This window comes from Myodes glareolus, chromosome 3, assembly GCF_982192425.1.
Source record: "Myodes glareolus chromosome 3, mMyoGla1.1, whole genome shotgun sequence".
NCBI lineage: Eukaryota > Metazoa > Chordata > Mammalia > Rodentia > Cricetidae > Myodes > Myodes glareolus.
In genome coordinates, this window is record NC_142028.1 from 53,877,762 (window position 1) to 53,901,116 (window position 23,355).

Below are 23,355 nucleotides of genomic sequence, written 5' to 3' on the forward strand. Positions count from 1 at the left end.
CTGTGTCTCCATCCCAGGAGAGCCCTCCCAGGGAATTGTCAGTGGCTTCGCCTGATGCACAGGGTCTAGTTTAGACCGCTCACATCACCTTAGCCTTGCTATACAGCAGTGGTTCTCAACCCGTGGGTCATGACCCTTTCACAGGGGTCACCTAAGACTATTTGCATATCCGATATTCACGTTACAATTTATAGCCAAATTGCAGTTATGAAGAAACGAAAATAATTTTATTGTTAGGGATCTCCACAACATGAGGAAATGAGGAACTGTATTAAAGGGTCTCAGAATCAGGAAGGCTGAGAACCATTGCTGTATAGGAATTCAGTGAGGACAGGGGGGAGATTTTCTTAGCAATCGTAGATTTTTATTTTAGCATTTTACACTTGGTATCTAATTTCAACTCTCCAGAATTCTAAGTGCACTCATGACACACACCTTCATAAGCACACCAATAATTTGCCCGAGACCATACACCTAACAAACAGGGGTGACTGACCTTCTAGATTTTTCATACTCAAAAACCTATTTTCCTGGGACTCCTCATTTCCTTTCCTGCCTTCAAACTTCTCAAAACCCAAGCCTTCCCAGCCTTCCTTAATCTCACTTAGCAGTGAGCTAAACCCTTTAAAGTAAAACTATCGCAGGTTTATTCTCCCCCTGGAGCCTCCCTTGACAAGCCAACACACAGAGGTGGCACACAGAGGTGGCACACGAAGGTGGCACGCTCCAAACAACCTTAACACTTCTGTGATGACTCTGTGACAGCCTTTTCAGCTGCGTGCATGGCTCACATATTTTATTAACAATGAAGAAAGCCACATCATGCCTCTGCAGACCTGCGGATACTCATCCCCCTACCATGGTCCTCTTGTGTTTTGATTCTCCCTGGGTTGAGAGCAAGTTCTTTTTGAGGGCCCAAGCTGCACGAGTTGTCCTAGGAGAGTGGGCCTCTTGTGTAGTATTCAACAACAATATTCAAGAACTCAAAAGCGCAGAGACTCAGGTTTCCCGGGACTCAGCACAGAGCTCCCGTTGGTTCTCCCTGGCCAGCTTCGGCACCATGTGCTCTGAAAACAGGCTTACATCCTCAGCTTCCCCCCCACTTCCCACTCCAAAGCTGTCAGAGCTCTTCTGATAAAAAAGGAACTCGGGATCTGTAGGCTCACAAACTGCACAAGGAAAATCTTAGAGAGGGTGTGAGGAGTGAGGCCCAGAAGCCCCTAGTTTGCATGAGAAAAGACCAACACTAAGAGCTGTGGGGAGCTTGGCTTCTAGCCAAGGGAAACTCCAGTCCCTCATAGAAAGGAAAGGAGCAGTGCCTAACTGTAACTCTCTGTGAGACAGTGGGGTGAGGTGGGCCTGGAGCCCCTCCCCATCTCCCCCAAATGTGAGAACCACTGGGCCAGCATCATGCCTTCAGGGTCAGTGTGTCCCACTTGCTCAATCAGTCCCTGACTCATTTGGCTCTGGGCTCTTACATGTGCTGAAGATGTCTGAGGTTTTCTGAGTTCCAGTGCATGGGTCAGAGAAGGAGCCACAAAAAGTGTTTCCAGGTGGACCCATGTTGAGTCTCCCTTTAACTCACATCCTACACACAGGTAGATGTGCGAGCACTGAGGTGATGTGCAACATAGGAACAAAAGCAGAGCCATAGGGCTCCTTAGCTCTGACTTTGAGAAAACAGAACCATACCCAGAGAAGGAAGTTAAGTCTGAAGAAACAAAGTCCTGTTCTGTCTTTCAGGTTCTACATTGAGAGCATATCCTTTCTGAAGGATAAGAACACAGTGGAACTGTTTTTCCTGAACGCAAAGGCCTGTGTACACAAGGTAAGGCAATTGTTTGTGTTCACGGAATATTTTCCCAGTGACTTCGACACGGTCTCGTAGGCCTTTTTACATCCAAACTAAAGAATTCAGTCTCTCTCTGTGATCCACTCCCCAACCTTCCCCTCCCTGGCCCTCTGCTCCCTCACCTACCCCTCCCTAGCCCACCCCTCCAGACTATGCCTCCCTGACCCATCCAACCTCGCCCCAACCCAGTGCTCTCCAACCTACCCCTCCCCAACACCCCTTCCCAGATCACCCCCCTTTCTAACCCCTTTCCATCTGCTAATGGTGAACTGATGGTCACACCTCCGCTTAGTCACTGCTTCAAAGGTAGCCGAAGCTCCACATGGAATGACCGAGAAAGAAAGAATGATAAGTTGATTGTGGGAAGCCTCTTCATTTTAACATTTACCATAATTCAAAACAAACACAGTCCCAGTTCCTGCTCCACCTGCCAGTCCCTAGTGCCTCTCCCACCTAGTTCCAAGGAACCGGAACCGGCGGCTCAGCACCAGAGGGCTTTCAGCAGATGGGTTCTTTTTACGCATGGGTCAGCGGGGGTTGTTCTTGTTCATTTTATTTCTATCCATCAAGGACGGGTTGCTTTTGTAAAATTCAATAGACATGCACTTCGGTGGGGGAAAATCCGTCCAGGTTGAGGTGTTGCAGTCAAGTTAAACCACCTACCCAAAGTTTGATTGTTTGGCTTCGCTTTGGAATGGTATGGGTATGGGCCTGGATGCCTGGGTGCTTGGGTTTTTGAGGCAGCCTTGCTATGCAGCACAGGCTCTTTGTCTTTGCTTACATTTCTTTGTTTGTATTGTGTGCATCGAGGTGCAGGGTTGTACACCCCACAGCACAGCACACAGATGGAGGTCAGAGGGCAACTTTCAGGTGTGGAGTCTGTTCTCGCCCTTTTTACATGAATCAGGGGTAAACCTCAAGGTCCTCAGACTATCCTGAGCCATCTTCCCGGCCCTCATAAACTGGGACATCACATACGCTAACATCAGAGGACAACCTTGGATACCGAAGCTTCCCTTTCGCCTTGTTTGAGACCATGTTCACTATCCTGTGTCTGCCAGGCATGCTCGCCCTTCAGTCTCCAGGTCCTCTCCCATCTTACAGGAGAGCTGGGATTACACACGTGACCGTGTCTGACTTTCTGTGAGTTCTGAGGCTCAGCGCTTGCATGGCAAGGGGTTTACAGTCTCCCCAGACTTTGATTGAGTGTTTCATTATTTCATTTTACCTCCTTTATTGAATTGACTCTAAGTCTTGGTTTTGCTGTTTTCATAATTGCTTTAGTTTACCGTATTCATCTCACACAGTGTAAGACCCTCCTACCTCTCAGGGTAGGGGTTTCCGTCATGCCTCACTTTTGGCTGCTGTGGACACGCCGGGACAACGCTACTTTGTGTGAACTTCACCTTCAAAAGACATAAATATGCTATTTTAAAAACAAACTTGCTAGGTGGTGATGGGGCACACCTTTAATCCCAGCACTCAGGAGACAGAGGCAGGCAGATCTCCCTGAGTTCAAGGCCAGCCTGGTCTACAAGAGCTAGTTCTAGGATAGGCTCCAAAGCTACAGGAAAACCCTGTCTTGAAAAAACAAACAAATAAAAACATAAAAAAAAACATACTTATCAGTGCAGTCCCCATCTTTATTCTTTTCTGCCTGACTTAATTTTTCCTCTCCCTGAAATACATTGAGTAACATTCCCTTCAGTGTGAGAATCTGCTGGCGAGTCACATTTTCTTACCTACTTTCTGGAATCACTGTGTCCTTTGTCTTCAAGGCTTTTTTTGTTTGTTTGTTTGTTTGTTTGTTTGTTTGTTTTCATTTCTCTGTGTTGCTTTGTTGCCTGCCCTGGAACTAGCTCTGCCTTCCAAGTGCTGGAATTAAAGGTGTGTGCCTCCACCGCCTGGCTAATCTTCAGGGCTTTTTGTTTGTTTCCTTGGTTGGTTGGTTTTTGGTTTTTTGAGACAGGGTTTCTCTGTGTAGCCCTGGGAGTCCTGGAACTCATTCTACAGATGAGGCTGGTCTCCAGTTCTGAGCTCTGCCTGCCTGCCTCTGCCTCCCGAGTGCTGGGATAAAAGGCGTGCGCCACCACTGCCTGTGTGTCTTCCGTTTCTGAAAGATAGTTCATAGGATATAAAGGTATGTGTTGGCAGTTTCTCATTTCTATGACGGTAGAGATTTATTTGGATTTCGCTTGTGTCGCTGCTGAGGAGCCTCTGTCACGCCAGTCTCTGTGGTTCCGGGTGCAGCATGTCTGATTTCTCATGCTGCTTCTCCATGCTTCCACTCCGGGCAGTCTGACTGTAACCTACCTTGATACACCTTCTTAGTGTTTCTTGTGACTTAAAGTGTCTTGGGCTTTCAGGTTTATTGTTTATATTAAATTTAGAAAGGGGTGTATATGGGGGGGACAGAGTATTTGTGTGTGTTTAGGTTTGTGTTGGTCATACGTGTGCTGGTACTAGTGTGTGCGTATACACGCGCATGTGGAGATCAGAGGTCAACCTTAGATGTCTTTCCTTGGGAACCATCTGCCTTGTATTTTGAGACACAGTTTCTCATTCGGACCTGGAACTCACCAGTTTGGTTGAGGTGGGTGACCAATAATCTCATTGTGACCTCTTTTTTATGTGACTCCAGATATCTAGATATATAAAATAGGTATAGAGATTATTGATAACAAATCATATAAAATTTTATTTTAAAACAATTTTTGGTATACACATATTTTACCATATTTTAAAGATAAAAGTGAATTTGCATATTAATGAGATAGATATGTTTGTTTATTTTTATATATAGAAGTCAATCTTAGCTTGTATTAGACACTGCAGGATATAAGGAGTCTTCAACATTTTTCATAGTCGATTAATATTTTGATTTTATAACTGTCAGGACTGAGAGCACTGTTTCATACAGTTATGAAATGCAAACGGCAGAAGTGTGCTTCAGGGCCATTGGGGAAATTGTCGGAAATTGGTCTTAATCCCAAGTACAGATCCACTGAACTACTTTTGATGAAACTCAAGCCAGCAACTCATATAGCAGCTTTTAAAATCAAATGTTCTAACACAATACAAAGATGCACTAATGTGATTCTTCCTTACTGAGGAATCATGGTAGGAAAATATTGGAAGGCTTTGTTCTCCATAATGAAATCATTATGTTTCTGTAAGAGGAGACAAGTTTGCACACAGTAAAAACACTGCAGTTCCCAGTGCTCCATTGTTAACTGTGGGTTATCAACTTTGAGGCATTGTTAGCTGGCGTGTTGTTATGTAAGGTGTGTACAGCCCAAAGTGTGCATGTTGTGTGTTCATAAGTGAGCCTGCTGTGCTGTGGGGTGATGCCATGCAGGCCAGCGCCTCCTGAAACATCTGCTTTCTTACGAATGCGATTCTGAATCAGGCTTTGGTTGTGGCACATTTAAAAAACTTTTACTGTTGACAGATTTTTTTTTTTCGGACCACACATTCAGTCATGTTACCCCACACGGTGCTGGGGTTACAATCTCAGGAGTGGGTTTAGGCCATCAGAAGTGATTCTGAGGCTTAAGTTGTTTGGGGTATTTTGTTTTGTTTTGTTTGGGTATTTTGTTGTTGTCTGTTTTGCCGATGTGTGCATGTGTATGTCCATGTAGGGTAGTGGTGGGGGCTGTGTGTGTGTGTATATGCGTGTGTGTGTGTTCTCTGATGTAGTTTCTGTTGCCACATCTTCAGTACCTCCCTTCTTTTGCAATCTAACCTTTATTAATCACATCTAGTGTGTCCAAGTGTTTATTGTTAGAAGGATTTTTTTAGAAACATGTTTTATAGGTCATATGCGACTACTTAACTTTGGACTGTATAAACTGTAATTGTAATAACTTTTCATACCCTTGACTACTGAGTCTCATGGATGCCCCAGTTCTGGGCAGCTTCGATTGAGTTCATTTTCTGACCATGTTTGCCAGCCTGTTCATAGCTTTAAAAGAAATTTAAATTTTATTTTTAATTATATGTATGATCTGCCCGATATGGGTGCTGGAAATTGAACACAAGTCCTCTACAAGAACAGCCAGTGCTCTTGATTGCTGAGTCATCTCTCCAGCACCCTGGATGTCACTAATTTTACCTTTTTGAATCCTACTTGCTTTTGTTCACCCCAACTATTCTTTATCTTTTTTTCCAGGTGCAGGTTAGTTTCGAATCCAGTTTGCTTTTCTTCCATACTTACATTTAGGATTTGGTAGGGGGTCCAGACCAGAACTCATTATACTGTAAACCAGCTATGCTCCATTACCAAGGCAAGACTTTCCTGGGTCTGCTCCCCAGGAACTACAGGGCTTCCTGGGCTTCCTGGTGTCAGCAAGCACCATTTCTAAACCTATGTGAGGACGGAGCACTGTTCCTTTCCATGGTTCCCAGCTTTGGGTTCGCCTTCATGCAGAGTGGGTGGTGGTCTGCTCGGGTGCCACTGGGCCTGTGGCCCCGCCCATTCCTTCCTGTCTGCAAGCCCCCCACTCTTCCTCTGGCACTCTGTGCTTTTCCTCTCATCCCACCGTCCCCTGTCGGTTGCAGGAACTCCTTTCCCCAAGGGAGTTTTCTTGTGCCTTTTCAGAGAGGTCAGAGTACGTGCTGTAAGTTTAGAAACAGGATCTCACTATATATAGCCCAGACTCAGCTCAAACACACAGCAATCCACCTTCCTCGGTCTCCCAAATGCTGAGATCGCAAGCGTGTGTCACCATGCCCAGGTAGAATTTTACAGTTTTTATAAAACATAATACTGACTGTTACATATGTATGTATGTGTTGACTGAGTTTTCTGTCCTGCCTGGTTCCCACAATCGTTAAGTCCCAAAGAAATCACACAGAGGTCTACATTAGTTGTAAACTGATTGGCCCATTAGCTCAGGCTTCTTATTTACTCTTATAACTTATAGCCCATTATTCCTATCTGTGTTAGCCACATGGCTCAGTACCTTTTACAGCGAGGCAGTCACATCTTGCTTCTTCTGTGATCGGGTCAGGACTGCAGAGGAATGGGCTTCCTCCTTCCCAGAATTCTCCTGTTCTCATTGACCCGCCTCTACTTCCTGTCTGGTTGTCCCACATATACTTCCTCCTTGGCTACTGGCCAATCAGCATTTATTTAAAATATAATTGACAGAATACAAACCATGGTCCCACACAATGTATATGAGGCTATTGTCCAGATAATTGTTTTTTTTAAATCAAGTGATAGAAATTTAGAATGGATATTGTCTATTTTATTAGTATGCAGGCCCCTACCAGTCAAAAGTGAAGTTACAGAATGAAGTGAATGTTCACAGAATGGAGCAGCTCTCTGTCAGTCCAGCTTGAAGTAATTTCTTAAAGTGTCTGATTATTTAAGGACATTCGACATAAAGAACGTGAACCAAACCAGGGCTATAGAAGTAAGTAAGTGTTATGAGCACCTAGCCTCAGCTGTGGATCACATGTAGGCGTCTTTAGTGACTGGCAAAGGTGAGTCAGTGGTGTTGACAGCTCTTGTGAATCGGGGCTCACTGCTAGATCTAAGCGCAAGTCGGCTCCCCTCCACAGTGTGTAGGACGGGGTGTGCTCAGTTGCTCTCCCAGTCCCACACGGACATCGTGGCCAGAGAGCTTCCCTGAGCTGGTTATTTTTCCCTTCCGCAGAGGACACAATGAGCCAGAAGAGAGAGTTCTGATTTGCAAATACAAAGTCACACTGTTGGCATACATCATTAGAAAAAAGATGACTCTAAGATTTAATACAGTAGCTGGAGCTCTGCATGGTGATATAAAAATCGGTTTATAGTCACAAGATTCAGCTTCAGTAATATGTCATTTGAAATGCTAGGTAGCTCACCGTGGTTTTGTAAATATCATTGCCTGTATGCATTGTGAATATGCCATCGGTGACCTTTAACTGTGTTGAAAGAAGTACCTCATTTCTGGAGTATCCAGGAGAGTCTGGGAACGAGATAAGGATTTTTCATTCTTGTTTACCGCAAAGCATAGTCAGGAATGCACAATTGAGCACAGCTTGGGCATTCGGTGATGGATTGTAACTATTCAGTAACTAAATACAAAGAGTTATTGGTCGAAAGTTCTTACTTCCTAAACAGTCAAGAAATGACAAAGGTTGCCGGGCAGTGGTGGCTCATGTCTTTAATTCTAGCACTCAGGAGGCAGAAGCACATGGATCTCTGGGAAGTTGAGGTCAGCCTGGTCTACAGAGCTAGTTCCAGGACAGCTAGGGCTGTTGAACAGAGAAACCTTGTCATGTAAAAACAAAAAAAAACAAAAAAAAAAAAGAAGAAGAAATAAAGAAAGAAAGAAAGAAAGAAAGAAAGAAAGAAAGAAAGAAAGACAGACAGACAGAAAGAAAGACAGAAAGAAAGAAGTAACAAAGGTGGCCAGATATGGTGGTATGTGCCTGTTACCATAGTACTTGGGACATGGAAGCTTGAGGCTCAAGAGTTTAAAACTAGTCTCTGATCCATCCTGAGTTCAAGGACAAACTGGGCTACATGAAGCGCTATCTCAGAAAAAATATAAACAAAAATGTAGAATTTTCCAGAGGGGAAAAGATGCATGACAGTATCTAGCCATGTACTTTTACCATAACTAACACTTTGTAGGGACTGTTGATAACATTTAGCTATGCTGTAGTCAGTGTTAATTACAGTTGTCTTGAAAGGATGAATGAGATAGATTCATTCTGCTCTCACACTCTTTGGAGAAGCTTCTTTGTGTCGTAGGCAGCCGTTAATGGCCGAGCCACACAGCTAACTGATCCAAGTGCTGAGATTGACTACTGATGCTCAGCGCTAAATGAGACCTCTGTATCAGCTACAAGGAAGAGGAGGGAACAGCGCAGCAGAAGGGCAGAAAGAGCGCAGGAGCTGGAGGATGGGGGAGTGTTGTGAAATGCCACCTTCTGGACAGGACATGGCCGTGGCCATCGTACTCACAAACTCCTGAAGCTTATGGTCCCTTAAGTAAGGTGAGGAGGCCAGTGGGTCATCAGCAGCCTCACAGGCAGCACTAATTGGATTCAGTGGATTTCAGAAAGAAAGGGAAAGGGCCTGAAGATGGAAGAGAGATGTGTTGAAGACTGTCCGGGGAAATGAAAGGGGTAGTTGAGTATGGAATGATCTAGATGTATTATATACATATGTACAATTGCCAAAAAATAAAAGTCGTCTTTTTTTTCTCCTCCTCCTCTTTTTTCTGCCTTTTGAGACAGCATCTTACTATATCACCCTGGCTGGCCTAGAATTTGCTATGTACACCAGGCTGGCTTTGAATTCACCACTCCCAGCCCCCAAATTATTCCCATTAAAAAGATTAATGACAGTAGTTTTGTAGAGAGAGCATTTCCTGTCCAGTCTAATTTTTTAAATCAACTGCCCTTGGAATTTTCTCTAATATTTTAGGTACCAATTAAAGATCAGTTGTCACCTTATAGAAAACTAGCTGTGGGCTTAGGATAAGTAGCTCAGTTGATTGAGTGCTTGCCTAGCACGCACAGGGCCCTAGGTTCAACACTCTGCACTGCAGAAACCAGGTCTGGGAGCACAGGACTCTGCATGCCTCCCTAGGGAGGTGGAGGCAGGAGGATTGGAAATTCAAGGCCATTCTCAGCTCTATCGTAAATTTGAGATTAATTTAGGATACCTGAGACCCTATCTCAAAACAAAAGGAGATGAGAACTATTGATTGTTTATTTGAGAGAAGGTCTAGTTATGCAGCCCAGGCTGGCCTCCAATTGATAATCCTGCCTCAGTCAACCAAGTGGTAGGATTACGAGTGTGTGCCAGCACGGTCAGAAGAAAGAAAGTTCTTTAGACTCCGTTTTGAAGTGTTGGTGTGCAGACCAAACTCAGCCATGGCTGGACCTGAGAACACAGCGGAGCATGTTCCTGACAGGCATTTATTTGGAGCCCGCAGGCACTATATTGGTTTATAGCTATTTATCTCTAGAGATACCCAGAAGACTTCTTAATTTTTCTTCTGGTATTCTAAATTTCAATTTAAACATCAAGGAAACTTAAATATCTTTCCTCTGGAAAAGAAAAAGAAAGAAAACCTACCCTAATAGTAGTTTGGACAAAGCCTCACTCCCTGAGTGGCTATCTCATGAGATAAGGCGGATGATGGGATGCCTTGTTTGCTGTCTTTCCTCCCCACCTGCACTTTGTGGTGTGAGAAAATACGCAAACCCTACTGTGCTTTGTCCTTGACCTTGGCCTTTTCACTAAGGTGAGGTTTCAGTGTGGGGGCTACCTTGGGCCTGTGCTAGCTGTGTGGTTTAAAATGGTGTTCACCCTGCCCACAGAAAGCTCTCTCAGGACAGCACGGTGGGGTCAGGGTAGCAGCTTTCATCATGTGACCTGTGAATACTTCAATCTGATTTACGCTAAATAATCACTATTACTTAAACAGGGGGTGGGAGGAGAGCATTACAATGTGTGCCTTTAATTCCTGTTCTTGGGAAGCAGAGGCAGGCAGAGCTCAAGGCTAACCCAGTTCATACAGCAAGTTGCAGGCCAACCAGGGCTACATGTGAGACCCTACTCCATCCCCACCCTAAAATAAAAGGTTATTTTTGTTTATATGTGTTTGATATGTCTATGCATGTGTTCATGTGTGAAGGCACACATGAGTGTTAGTCTTCACTATCCATCTTGATTGAGGCAAGGGCTCATGTTGTTCATGACTGCCTGTTTATGCCCAGTCTGTCGGACCTGGGACCTCCAGGGAATTCTGCTGTCTGTCTCCCATCTCACCCTAGGAGTGTTGTGATTACAGATACTCTCCACCATGTCTGGTTCATATGTGTCCTGTGGTCATTGGGCTCTCAGGGCAAGTTCTTTTAGCTGCTGAGTCATCCTCTCCCTGGCTCCAGAAAGTTCTCATTATTAACAAGTAGGCTCATGCCTTCCTACCCCTCTCCAGCCACAGACTCAGGATGTGGAAGGTGTGAAAATTCAGCCCTGTGAGCAAGATTTTCAGTGGATCGTGTTTGTACACGTAAGTGTAAAGGCCCTTGGACTTTGGGTGTGTTCAACCTGTAGAATGTACAATGTGTTAAAACTGTCTCTGAGAAACGTGAGTCCAGAACGGACACAGGAGTCTAGGAGCGGCCCTTCCGGAGTCTGCTTCCCAGTTTGACTTGGCAGCGTTGCTTTGAGATTTTACATGAAGAATGAGTGAACTCCTTAAAGTAGATATGGTGGCTCACGCCTACACTCCCAGCTCTTTGGGAGACTGAGGTGCTGGGCAGAGGATCAGCATGGGTTGATGCAGGGCTGAGTTTAGGCACAGAGTGAGTTCCAGGTCAGCTTGGGATAAAGTGAGACCTTGATTTAAAGACCAACAAATAAGAATGTCTGAAGTTCATTCCCTTCCCATGAGCAAAGAGCCCCTTCAGTGCTCAGTCCGTCAGGTGCTCAGTGCATGTCCTCAAATTAGGTCCACACGGGAGCTCCTGAAGCAACCTTTGGATGCTGTCTGAGGCACAGACCAGACTTAAATGTCATGGGACTAGAAAGCGAGAAGTGTCCTTGAACTTAGGCCAGGGACAGACCTGGCCCTTAAAAGTGTCTTTCACTTATTGCACTTGTTTCAATCACTGATCCTGAGAAATCAAGCTGTCCTTAGTAACTTGGGACTCACAAGTATTGTCCCCATTGCTTACAAAGTAGAGTACGGCACAGCAGCCACTAAGCAGGGAACAGGAGTGATTTGAGCCACACTTTCTGTGTGTATTCATTTTTCTAGTTCTCACGCTGCCCCCGTTAGGTAAGATCTCTTATTGTTTCCAGATAACGTGAGGGGATACCGAGGTACGGAAGTTACGAAATGTATGTACACGATGTCACGTGGTTAGTGGTTGAGCAGTAAGAAGCCAGAATTTGTGCATTTAGCTACTCTACGTCTGCTTCTTTGTTTCATTTAATATTTGTGTGTGTGTGTGTGTGTGTGTGTGTGTGTGTGTGTGTGTGTGTAGTGGGCTTGCCAATAGTGTATGTGTGGCGATCAGAGTTCCTTTTCTCCTTCCACTGTGGGTTCCAGGGTTTGAACTCAGGTCATAAGGTTTGCACAGCAAGTGCCTTTGCCTGATGAACCATCTTGCCAGCCCATATCCTGCCTCTCGATGGAGAATCACCTACCCCATGAGAGTCACGTGACATCTTTAGTTTGGGCTTTCTCTTTCCCTTAATTCCAAACTTTGCATATGCTGATGTTCTTAGCCCAGGGAGGTTCATAAGATACTTCTGTTCATTGCGTACAAGATGGTTTCCATGGACAGGGCTTGGGGAGAAAGTTCCCTCCTCTGAGAAGACCTTTCAGAAGTGCATTAGCCCTTGTGTTGAACAGAGCCTCCAAGGCAGTGAGAAACTGCCCTTACTGATCAACCAACCCAAGAAGAGCTGGGCACCTGTCTGAGTCATAATTCAAGTAGGATCCCTTGAACCTGTTTAGCTCCCCTGGTGAGAACTCAGCCAGCACACCTCACCTTGGGAAAACAGCCACCTGTGCCAGCTGGGGTTGGTGTGGAAATGCTGAAACTGACAGGGAAGGACTGTGGGAGTTACCAGCGTGCCAGCTGTGGGCCACATGGAGAAACCAAAGGTAACAGAACTGCACCTCCTCCCAGGTGATGGTGCCTGCAGGCTTTCTTGACCAGGTTTGAAATGCAGTAATCAACCAGAATTTTTCTCAAGTACCCCTTTGTAATAATCAATGACCTGAACTGAGGCTTGGCAAATGATGATAGCATTGGCTGTCCTCTCCCTTTCTGTGTGAATAAAATGCACGGAGCCAAGGATCTTCTCTCTGTGTAAATCAATGATCTTGTGGGGAAACAACAAAAACAGACAGAAAATAAGAACGAGCAAGTCCATGGGTTGTTCTCTGGCAGTAACCAGATACGACGATGTTTTCAGGAATTTGCTATTGTTTATGTGTTGAGTGCCTCCTGAAAACCCAGGCCTGGAAGCTTTGTCCCCAGGGTGCCACAACTCTGAGAAGTGGTGGAAGCTTTAAGTGGTGGCATCCAGTAGGAAGCCCTTAGGTCACTGGAGGTCATTGGTTGTTGATTGGGATGCAAGACCCCAGTAACCTCATCTCTTACTTTACTTCTTGGACAAGAAGTTAATGGTTTTGATCCATCTCGCTGTTTTCCTGCACTGTGCAGCTTCATCAGTGGTTCAACCATTTGTGGCCTGAAACCTTCAAAACCGTGAGCCAAAATAAACTTTCTCTATCTACATACCTGTGTGTGTATGTATGTATGTATGTATCTGTCTGTCTATCTACCTATCTACCTACCTATCTACCTGTCCATCCATCTAAATTCATATGTGTGTGTGCACATGTGTGTATGTGTGTGTTTATAGAGCCCAGAAGTCAAATGCGGGTGTTATTTCTCTGCCATCCATCTTCCTTGTTTGTTGAGACAGGGTTTCTTAGAGGTCTGGGGTTTACCAAGTAGGCTAGGCTGGCTGATTGGTGAGCCTCAGGAATCTCTCTCTGACTCCCCAGTGCTAGTAGGAGCATGCCATCATACCCAGGTTTTTTTTCTGTGTGTGTGTTTTGTTTTTTTTGGGTTTTTTTTTGTTTTTTTTTTTTTTGTTTTTTTTTTTTTTGGTGAATGCTGGGGCTGGAACTTGGATCTCCATGCTTGCACTTTTGGTCGGCACACATCCTTTCTACTGAGTGATCTCCTAACCCCTTTCCTCATTGTAAGCTGAATCTTATTTTGGAGATAAAAAGCTGACCAACACACATCTCTATTCTCCTAAGAGCTTATCACATATCAGGCCCTGGTAGAGCACAGTCAATGATAGTGTATTTATTACTGCTTTAACAAACGAGGAAGTGGAGGCATGAATAGATGAAATAATTTGATAAATATTAAATAGCACATTAAAGGTGTGAGACTGGCTCCAGAAATCATATTGTTTATCTTTCAGTTTTCTTTCTAGTAAAACAACGACTGGACTCTCTTAAGGACTAGGGCCTCTGACGAGCATTGCCTTATCGTTATCAAAGCTATTATTTATTCTCCCTACAGCCTAAAAATGCTGTCTTCAGCCGCTATTGTTCACTTGTATGTATTACATAGTATTTCCTTACAGTTCCAGGGATCTTGCAGAAACTGAACATGTCTGTGACCCCCCCACACCCAGATAGTACTTGTGACTCTTTCCTTGAACAATATAAAAAAGAAGCTGAAGACATTTTCTTAGTTCTGCAATATAGAATTAGGATTTTGTAATTAACACAAATACATATACACACAAATATTGTATTTCAAGTAAACAGTTAAAAAAAAAATAAAAAGTAAAACCCAAAACCGTGTCTGGGGGCAGTCAGAAGGACCAACAAACACAAATTTGCTGTGCAAGCCTGGTGACCTGAGTTCAGTCTCTGGAGCCCAGATAAAGGTGGGACAAAAGAATTAAATCAAATCTACAATTATCCTCTGGCCTCTCAAATGTACAGATGTATACACACCAGTTTTTAGAGTCGATTTCAGAAGGGCTTGGGAGGTAGTTAAATGGTAGAATACTTACATAGCATACCTAAGAACACGGGGTCAGATTCCCAACACAATTTTTTTTCAGGCCCATATGAGTTTAAGACTGAGTGTTGGTCTTGGTGGCACACAGTTATGACCCTAGCACTTGGGAGGTAGAGGCAGGAGGATCACAGGAAATTGCAGCCAGTCTTACTAGCACAGTGAGACCATTTCTCACAAAAGACACTGGGACTTGGGGAGATGGCTGGGGGGATAAAAGCACCTGTTGCTAAACCTGAGGACCTCAGTTCTGTCCCCAGGACCCACATGGTGAAAGGAGAAATTCCTGTTAGATGCCCTCTGACATGATACATGCTTCCACACATACAACACACACATGAATAAGTGTAGTAAAAATAATAACAAGGACACTCCATGTTGGGAGGCTGGGCACCTGTCCCATGTTGGGGAGGGCGATCTCAGTGAGTTCAAGGCCAGCCTGGTCTACGAAACAGGACAGCCAGGGCTATGCAGAGAAACCCTGTCTTAAAAAAATAGAACAAAACAAAAACAAAGCACTCAATGTTATACTATTTTCATGGGAATGCCACAGATTCGACCTAGGTGTGTTTCTATTTTTTTCAGACTGTTTGTACTTATTTTTAATTGACGTCCACAGTACTGGCTTCGCTGTGGCATTTTCATACACATTTGTCATTATCCCCTGTTCTTATTTGTCCCTTTCCCTCGCCTCTGGGCCTTACCCCCATTTTTTTCTTGAAGTGAAGCATTTTTGAAGTCAGTCAGAGGTACTGAACTACGTGCCTTGACAGTCAGTACCTCCTGTCCCATGGACGAGGTAGGAAGAGACAGTCTGTCAACACAGAGGAAACAGAGGCCCAGCGGTCAGGCCTCCTGGATACCACTGCACGCCCTTTGCTTTCCTAATAACTACTCACCTCTCTGTGCTTTAAATAAATGCAGGTGAGCCGAACGTTAGTAACCTAATTAAATAAGTTCCTGCAAGAACAAGCAATGCTGTTTCTTTTTGTCGTTCCTCTTCCCCCGTTTCCCAACCCAGACTTCACATGGTGTGCTCTTTCATCAGCAGACTTGAGAGCCTGAGCCGGGCATCCCCAGCCTCACTTTCAGCACTCTCAGGGCGACGGTGTGTTGCACAATGTCCCCAGAATCTCAATGCCATTTGCATTGAAGCCTGTGAATCTGGAGGCCTCTGCGCTCACTTAAAAAGCCTGGCTGGCAGTGAAGTTCATCTGGCTGCTTGCAGTAAGATGAGGAATCCATCTTTCCAGGGCCCCCTGAGTCTGTGCAACGATGAGCTTTATTGAAAAATAAAGAAGCTGAGCATGGAGGTGCATGCCTTTAATCCCTACACTCAGGAAGCAGAGTCAGACAGATGCCTGAGTTTGAGGCTAACCTGATCTAAAGAGCAAATTCCAGGACAGCCAAGACAAAAACCACCACCACAACAAAGCATAACAACAAAAATTTGAAACAAACAAAATGCCTTCTCAAAAAGACGCTTTGTTTACTTGTATTTTGAGGTGAGGTCTCACTGTGTAGCCCGGGCTGGTCTTCAGCTTCTGATCTTCCTGCCTCAGCAGGGTGGCCTTGAAATCACTACACAGCCTAGGAAGGTGACCTGGAAGCTGTGCTCCTCTGGGTCCCCACCTCCCAAGAGCTGAGGTTATAGGAGTGGGCCACCACACCTGGCTTAGTGTCCACCCTTCCTTCCTTCCCTCTTTCCTTCCCGGGTTATGTGACACCCTGTCACAAACAGACAAAAAACAAAAGCTGTAGAGGGGTTGGCTTCCACATTAACAGGACACAAAGCACTTTCCTCTCTCCCCAGCCCATGACTGTCAGCCGCACACTTGTTCTTGTCGTGGGTCATTCCCCGGAACTCAACAGCCAACACTCCCAATTAGTACAAAGACCTCGCCAAGTTTAGCATTTGCCATTTGAGAATGTTTACAAATGTGAATTTGTCTGCGTGCGCTTCACTCTCAACTCATTTCAAGATTAAGAAGCAATTTGAAGGCTCAGGAGCAAAAACCGAATTGGCAGGCAGGACTGTTGGGTGTGTTTTCCTAACACCCAGCCACCTAAACACCAATGTTTACCAAGCGAAGTCCTAAACCAAACATCAGAGCTGGTTTGAAGACCAGCCAGTCCACGAGGAACAAAGAAACCTAATGCTGTATTTTAAAGGACTGTGGGAAGGTCTGTAATAAATACTTCACCTTTCCCTGTTTCATGTGGGTTTGTGGGTTTTCCCATTCTGTTTGTCTGACATTGAAGCTGTGCTTGTTTTAAACAATGTATTCAGATGCGCATTCCCGTGTGGGAATCAGAGTTCTCATAATAGGAGCTTGTGTGACACCTGCCATTTGGCCCGTAGCCCTTGAGGCCTTTTCCTCTGCACTGTCATTTGTCTTTGCCACCTCCCTGAACTGGTGGAAGGAAATGTAATTGTTCCCTCTTTTCAAAGATAAAAACCCAAAGCCTAGTACTGTGAAGGGGTGTGGCTATAAAGCAGAAGACAAATACCCCCCAGCAATGAGCCAGCAGGTTTTTTTTTAAAACAAATATTGAATTATTTCTTTACTGGTATATTGCTGGCCCAAGTAGGAACTTAAATATTTGCTGAATAAATTGGGAAGAGATTCTCAAAATCCAGTTGGAGGACCTGTATTTCATAATAGTGTGATCTAATATGAACTGTTGTAAAACATTTATACTCCATACTGATACTTTGGGGATACCATCATCTCAGAAATGGGCTATAGGAATTTTATTACAACCAGGTATGATGGCGCATGCCTTCATTCCCAGCATACGGAAGGCAGGGGCAGGCAGATCACTGTGACTTCGAGGCCATCCTCGGCTGCACAGAGTTCTAGGTTCTCTCTCTTTCTCTCTCTTTTTTTTTTTTTTTGTCCATCTATCCTGTCAATCCATCCATCTTGCCTCTCTGTGTCATGTTTTTATCTGTTGGTTTGCTTTGGGGTTTTTCTGTTTTATTTTGGTTTTGGATTTTTGAGATGCTGTCATTCCTGTCTGGCCCAGAATTATTGACGCTCCTGCCTCAGTCTCCCAAAGACTGGAATTACTGGGAAGGGCCACCATGTCTACCTCTATCCTCTGTTGTTTGAAGGCATCCAGGAAACTGATCATATGAACCATTCTGCAACATTTCAGAAGCTTAGGAGCCCTGGTCTGGGGCTGTGAGGACTCCTATTCTGTTCTTCAGAAACTAAATGAGAGACATCCATGTCATATTAAAGTAGGCAAAGTGAAGACTGTCTCATGGGGACAGGTTACAACATAGCTTCATTAATAAAGCAAAATATTTTTCTCAGGAAAACACGTCTAATTGGCTACAAATGGCATAACTAAATTTGTAAAGAGCATGTAATAGTTCCTGCCTTAGAAAAATAGGATTTTCTCCTGAAGTCAGTAATTCCTGGGCAAGCACCAGCCAAGATGGGTTGCGCTCTTTGAAAAAATGGAGCACACTTTGGCTTCAGTCATGACATGGGGGGAGGAAGGCAGAAGGGGGCTCGCACTATGCAACCCTGAATTCCAACTTCACCATTGGCAGGTGGGGTGACTAAGCCCAGTGTTCTTCTTCATCATTCTGAGCCTACTTCCTCACTTGTGAAGCAGGGCTGAGACCATAGCTCTTCACAGACTGGTCCTGGGGAGTCAGCGGATCAGCATGTAGGAAAAGCTCGCAGCGTGGGCAGGAAGTAACATGTAATGGCTTCTTTCTTTTTTCCTTTTTTTTAAAAATGTGTGTGAGTGTTTACCTGCATTTATGCCTGTGCATCATGTGCATACAGTGCCCATGGAGGGCAGAAGAGGCAATCTGAGCCTGTGAAACTAAAAAGGGTGTGGGCAACCACGTGGATGCTGGGAATTGAACTTGGGTCCTCCAGAAGAGTATCCTTAACCACCCCTGACCACTGAGTCATCTCTGCAGCCCCAAGTAAAGGTGTATTGTTTCTGTTGTCAACAGTATTCTTCAACACCTAAGAGGACCATATCGTAACATGTTCTCATGGACTAGCAGTACCTGAGCATAAATAACCACAAATAAGATAATTAATTATATTTTTTGATAAAATGGCTGACATAAGCAATTTAAGGAAGGACAGGATTATTGTGGTTCATCGTTTAAAGATAAAATCAATTAATCATGGGAGGGAAACATGGTGACAGGAGCAGGCCTCACTTTCTCCTTTTCATTTCAACATCTCATGGAATGTTGTATGTGCTGTTCAGATAGATGGGTGGGTGGATGCATGGGTAGATGGATGCGTGGTTGGATGGATGGGTGGATGGATGAATAGGTGGATGGGTGGGTGGTTGGAGGATGAATGGTGGATGGATGGATGGATGGATGGATGTATAGCGGATGGATGGATGGATGGATAGAGGATGGATGGATGAATGGATGGAGGGAGGGAGGGAAGGAGGGAGGGAGGGAGGGGTGGGTGAGTAGAGGATGGATGGAGTGCCTAATCTGAGGAAGGCATAGTAGTCCTGAAACAAAAAAAAAGTTATCATTGTGTATTTACTTTTGTAAAAACATCCAGATAGATAGGGCAGGAACTTTAGCAGGGAACATTTTTCACTCAAAGGCTTAGTTTTAACATCAGGACCATAACTTTCTCCTGATTCATCCCTTCCTCCCTCTCATTATCTCCGATTATCTTGTAAGCACCTTGCACTTTTTTATTTAAATGACTAGCTTTCTATCAGAATGCTCTCCTACTACAAATTCAAATTGTCGTTGTAAATTGGTGCCAGGCTGTGTTTAGGCAATTAGAAGGCGGTAATTAAAGCCTGCTGTGTATGTAATCTTACATGTGTATGGGTGAGGACAGAAGCTAGGCACCTGGTTCTCACTGCTTGCTTCATAATGATTATTCGTTCGTCTCTTCCCCAGTTGTCTCCGCCTGGGTATCAGATGTGGGTGCCTTAGAAGCTGCATGCTTATTAGCAGTACCTGACCTATTTAGGTTCCCGGTCTTTCTTGCATGCAAGAACTATTTGGCCGAGCTCACCACACCTCCAATTTCCAGGGCAGGCTCATAAACATTCACTCCCTTGCTTTGAAAATGTGTTGACACAGGAGCTTATAAAGAAGGTTCAGATTCGGTGGAATGGTGGAGCCAGTCTAACCTTAGACTGGGTAATAGTTTCCTCCATCTGGGAATACAGTGAGTGGGGGCTCTACCCTCAGGTTGGGGAGGCAGGCACGCTAGTGAGAATGAAAACTGCAGAAAAGGGAACGTACAGTCTGCTGACTGTGCATTTAGCAGGACACTGCCATCAAAAGTTTAGCTTTGTGCTGGAGAGAAGGCTCAAAGTTTAAGAACGTACATGGCTCTTGCAAAGGACTTGTGAACCGCATCAAGCAGCTCACGGCTGCCTGCAATGCCAGCTCCAGAGGATCTAATGCCTGCAGCCTCCTCCAGAAGTTGTGCTCACGTACACACAGCTGCACACAGCCACACATATGCACACAGAACTAAAAGAAAATAAAATCTAAAAAGAAAAAGTTTAACTTTAGGAAAATTGAGAAAGGGGGAAGTGATTAACTATGTTGTACTTGAAAAGTAAAACAATAATAATAAAGTAAAAGAAAAATTACAAGGGGTTCTAGGGAGTGACTCAGTTGGTAAATTGCTTGATATGGAAACACAAAGACCTGAGTTCCATTCTTAGAACACACATAGATAAGTAGATAGATAGATAGATAGATAGATAGATAGATAGATAGATAGATGAAATATGTGTGAATGTATGTATGTGTGTATGTATGTTTGTCTTGGTGATAAACATGTATAATCTGTGCTGGGGAAGAGGCGACTGGAGGATCCTTGGGGCACACTCATCAGTCAACGTAGTAATTGGTTAGCCTTGGTTCCCCCTTAAGAAGCAAGGTAGCAGTATTCCTAAGGAAGAAAATTCCTGAGGTTGAAGTCTGGATTCCACAGGCACACACACACACAGACACACACACACACATACACACACACACACACACACACACACCATGAATATAAATGTACACACACACACACAAAAGTATAGAGGAATTTATTCAAAAATACTTACTTTGGCAGTATTCCTCAGGTGCTGGGAATTACTTAGTGAGTGTTCAGTACTGAGCAAGTGCAGCAAACATCTTTTATACAGTGACCCACAATTTACAAGCTGGGTGTGTGATCCACAGTCCTGGCTCAGATCTCTCTGGTTCCAATGTTTTGTTTTGTTTTGTTTTGTTTTGTTTCTTGTTTTAGTGGCTTTTCGTCTTCTGTTTTCTGACCCAAGGTCCCATCTAGGGTCATACACTGTCCCTGCTTTGCAGTCTCTTCTACACCCAAGCACTGGAGTCCCATCTTCTGGGGCTTCTACTACACCAATACATCTGAAAAGCACAGGCAGACTGCCTTGGAAAATGTCTCCCCACTATTTGTTTAATTCTGGAGTTTCAAACATCTACCAGGTGGGGTGCATCTCCCGATCATCTGAAACAGAATCCCACACCCTGTCCTGCTTCAGTGAGCCTGGGCCCTGAATCCTTTCCCAGATCCCCAAGTGTTCTGCCACATACCCAAGACTGAGGCCCACAGGTCTGGTAATGGTCCCCCTGTAGGGATGTAGAAATGCTGTTGTGTCTTCAGAATGCCGCACAGGAGGTGAACAGTACCAGCACAGCTCACTGTGAATGGCACTGATGTCTGCCAGGTTTCTCCACTGGGAGGCCTTCTCCTTCCTTTGTAATAAACAATTGCCTGGAGTTGATACTTAGAGGCTGTTTGTCATATTTTCCCACAGTCCTGGCCAACCAAGATCAACCACCTGACCTTTCCAAAGGCAACTGATAATGTGGTCACCTTCAATGGTAATTTTGAATTCTAACACCTTCCACCTTCATCTAAAGAACAACTTTCATTCTTCTCCGTCTTTATCCTTTAAAATATTGTTAAGCAATCTACATGGGCTCATGGGCTCTCTTTATTCAACCTATTGCTATCTGGTCCTGCCATTCTTTCTAATGCTCACATCCCTCCCACTGTGGTTCATAGAATGAATCCCCTCTACGTTGGATCCTCTGTCCCTTTGGTGTGTGCCATGACTTGCTCGCTACTTGTTTGGCTTTAGTTTTTGAGAAAGAATCTTCCTGCATAGACCAGGCTGAAAGCTGACTCCTGATCCTCTTGCCTCCAGTCTCCCAAGAGCTGGGATGACAGACCTGACCACCACCTGCCAGTCTGCACCCTTTGCATGCTTCCTTACTTTCTGGCACAGTGGGACAAGTCCAGGCTGTCCTTGTGTTGTTGTTGCCATGGTTTTGGGATCAGCCATTTTTCCTTTTAGTGGAGAATTGGATCTGGTTTCTTTTTAAGTGAATTGGAATCTCATTCCAAGTACAAGCTTTCAGGTCCACTGTCTGCCTTCAACTGAACGTAGATTTTACTCACCAGCCAGGGCTGCACCTGCAGAAAGCGTGGTCCAGTTTACCCTCCTTTCTCTTATCTATTGCCACAAGTTCATGTGCATCATTCTCATAGAGCTGACGGCAGGACACTGTTCACATCTCTCCTCTCCTCTCTTTTCCTCTCATCACTTCTCTCTCTCCCCCTCCCTCATCCCTATCTTCACTGTGATCAAGTTTCTGAGACGCTGTCTGCAGATACTTTGGTCATGATGCTTGTGTCTTTGCAATTAGGGCACACGCCCATAAAACCTCCACACTTGATTTCCTGTGATACAGTTTGATTCTTCAGATTATCTCTCTGTCATTTTTCTTTTCATCCTCCAAAGTCCATAAAGTGTGAAGACCAGTTGTTCTTGTGTTCTTACTATATAGGAAGCCAGGGAGGCCAGAAGAGTAAACATCTTCTTGAAATCTGACACTTCTCTGCATCTTGTCTCCAGTCTGGGTGACTAGAACCCCTGCTCACACACTCCACCTACAGTGTTCATAGGTGTAGCCTGCTTAATATCATCACAGTTCAAAAAGAGGAGTTCTTTACTCTAAATTAAAGATTAAGCAAACCAAGTGTACAGTGAATCCAGAGGTACAAAAAGCACTCTTTATTAAAGGCATACTCTATACCCTCATCACCTCAGCATCCTTCTGCACACTTTTTACAAATATTACTGAATACCTGCTTTATACTATGGGGGATTCTGGGTCCTGAGGAATATGCTGGGGTCAAAATAGCTAAATTCTGTGTTCTTAATGATTCTATCTAGCAAGCAGTAAAAAAGGTGCATACAGTATGAAACATATCAGATGGGGTAAATAGTCATCACATAGAGTGTGCAGGTTAGGATGGAGGATGGAGTTGCTGTTGGGGAAGACGGAGAGAGTTGTGATAAGACCGGGAGTTCTGCTTGGTTTGTGACTTCATATTGAAGAATCAGTGCAAATAGCAAAGTGCATAGAAACTCAGTACATAGCTTGGTGAAAATTCATAGGTAGGACATGATAGTGTAGCCAGTGCCAGTATCAAAGCAGAACACTTTACCGGCCACTGAGAAGCCCCTGGTGTGTTTCTTCCCCATTATGACTCTCCTACCAACTCAATCTTTTAACCAAAGTTACCAGGTTTAGCTAACCACGTCCTCGGCAGAGCAGGAGCCACTTGTGTGTGTTTTTGGAATGTCTGACTCATGGGGTTCTGTTACTGACATTCATCAGATCCTTGCGTGTAGTTGCTGCCCACAGAAAGTGCCCACAGCCCACTTTCACTCTGCCCAAGAGTCCACAGAATCACTATGCCACAGTTTATCCACTGATGGGTGTCTGGGAGCTTGCACCCTGGCTGTTATCAATAGCACTTCCAGGAAGATGCTAATGACTGTTTTGTAGTGGGCACACGTACATATGTCTGTGACATATGTACCTAGGACTGTTATATATTATGTACCTAGAC

At 44.5% G+C, this 23,355-nt stretch overlaps 1 protein-coding gene across 6 annotated transcripts in view; it reads left to right on the top strand.

Annotated features, from left to right (window-relative positions):
• Frmd4b (FERM domain containing 4B) overlaps window positions 1-23,355 on the top strand; it is a 332,373-nt gene that overhangs the window by 230,174 nt on the left and 78,844 nt on the right. For all 6 annotated transcript variants that reach the window (XM_085686778.2, XM_085686781.2, XM_048438441.3 and 3 more), the window contains one exon: window positions 1,744-1,828. In XM_085686778.2, coding sequence (XP_085542904.1) covers window positions 1,744-1,828 — 85 coding nt within the window. The remainder of the gene's footprint in view (window positions 1-1,743; window positions 1,829-23,355) is intronic.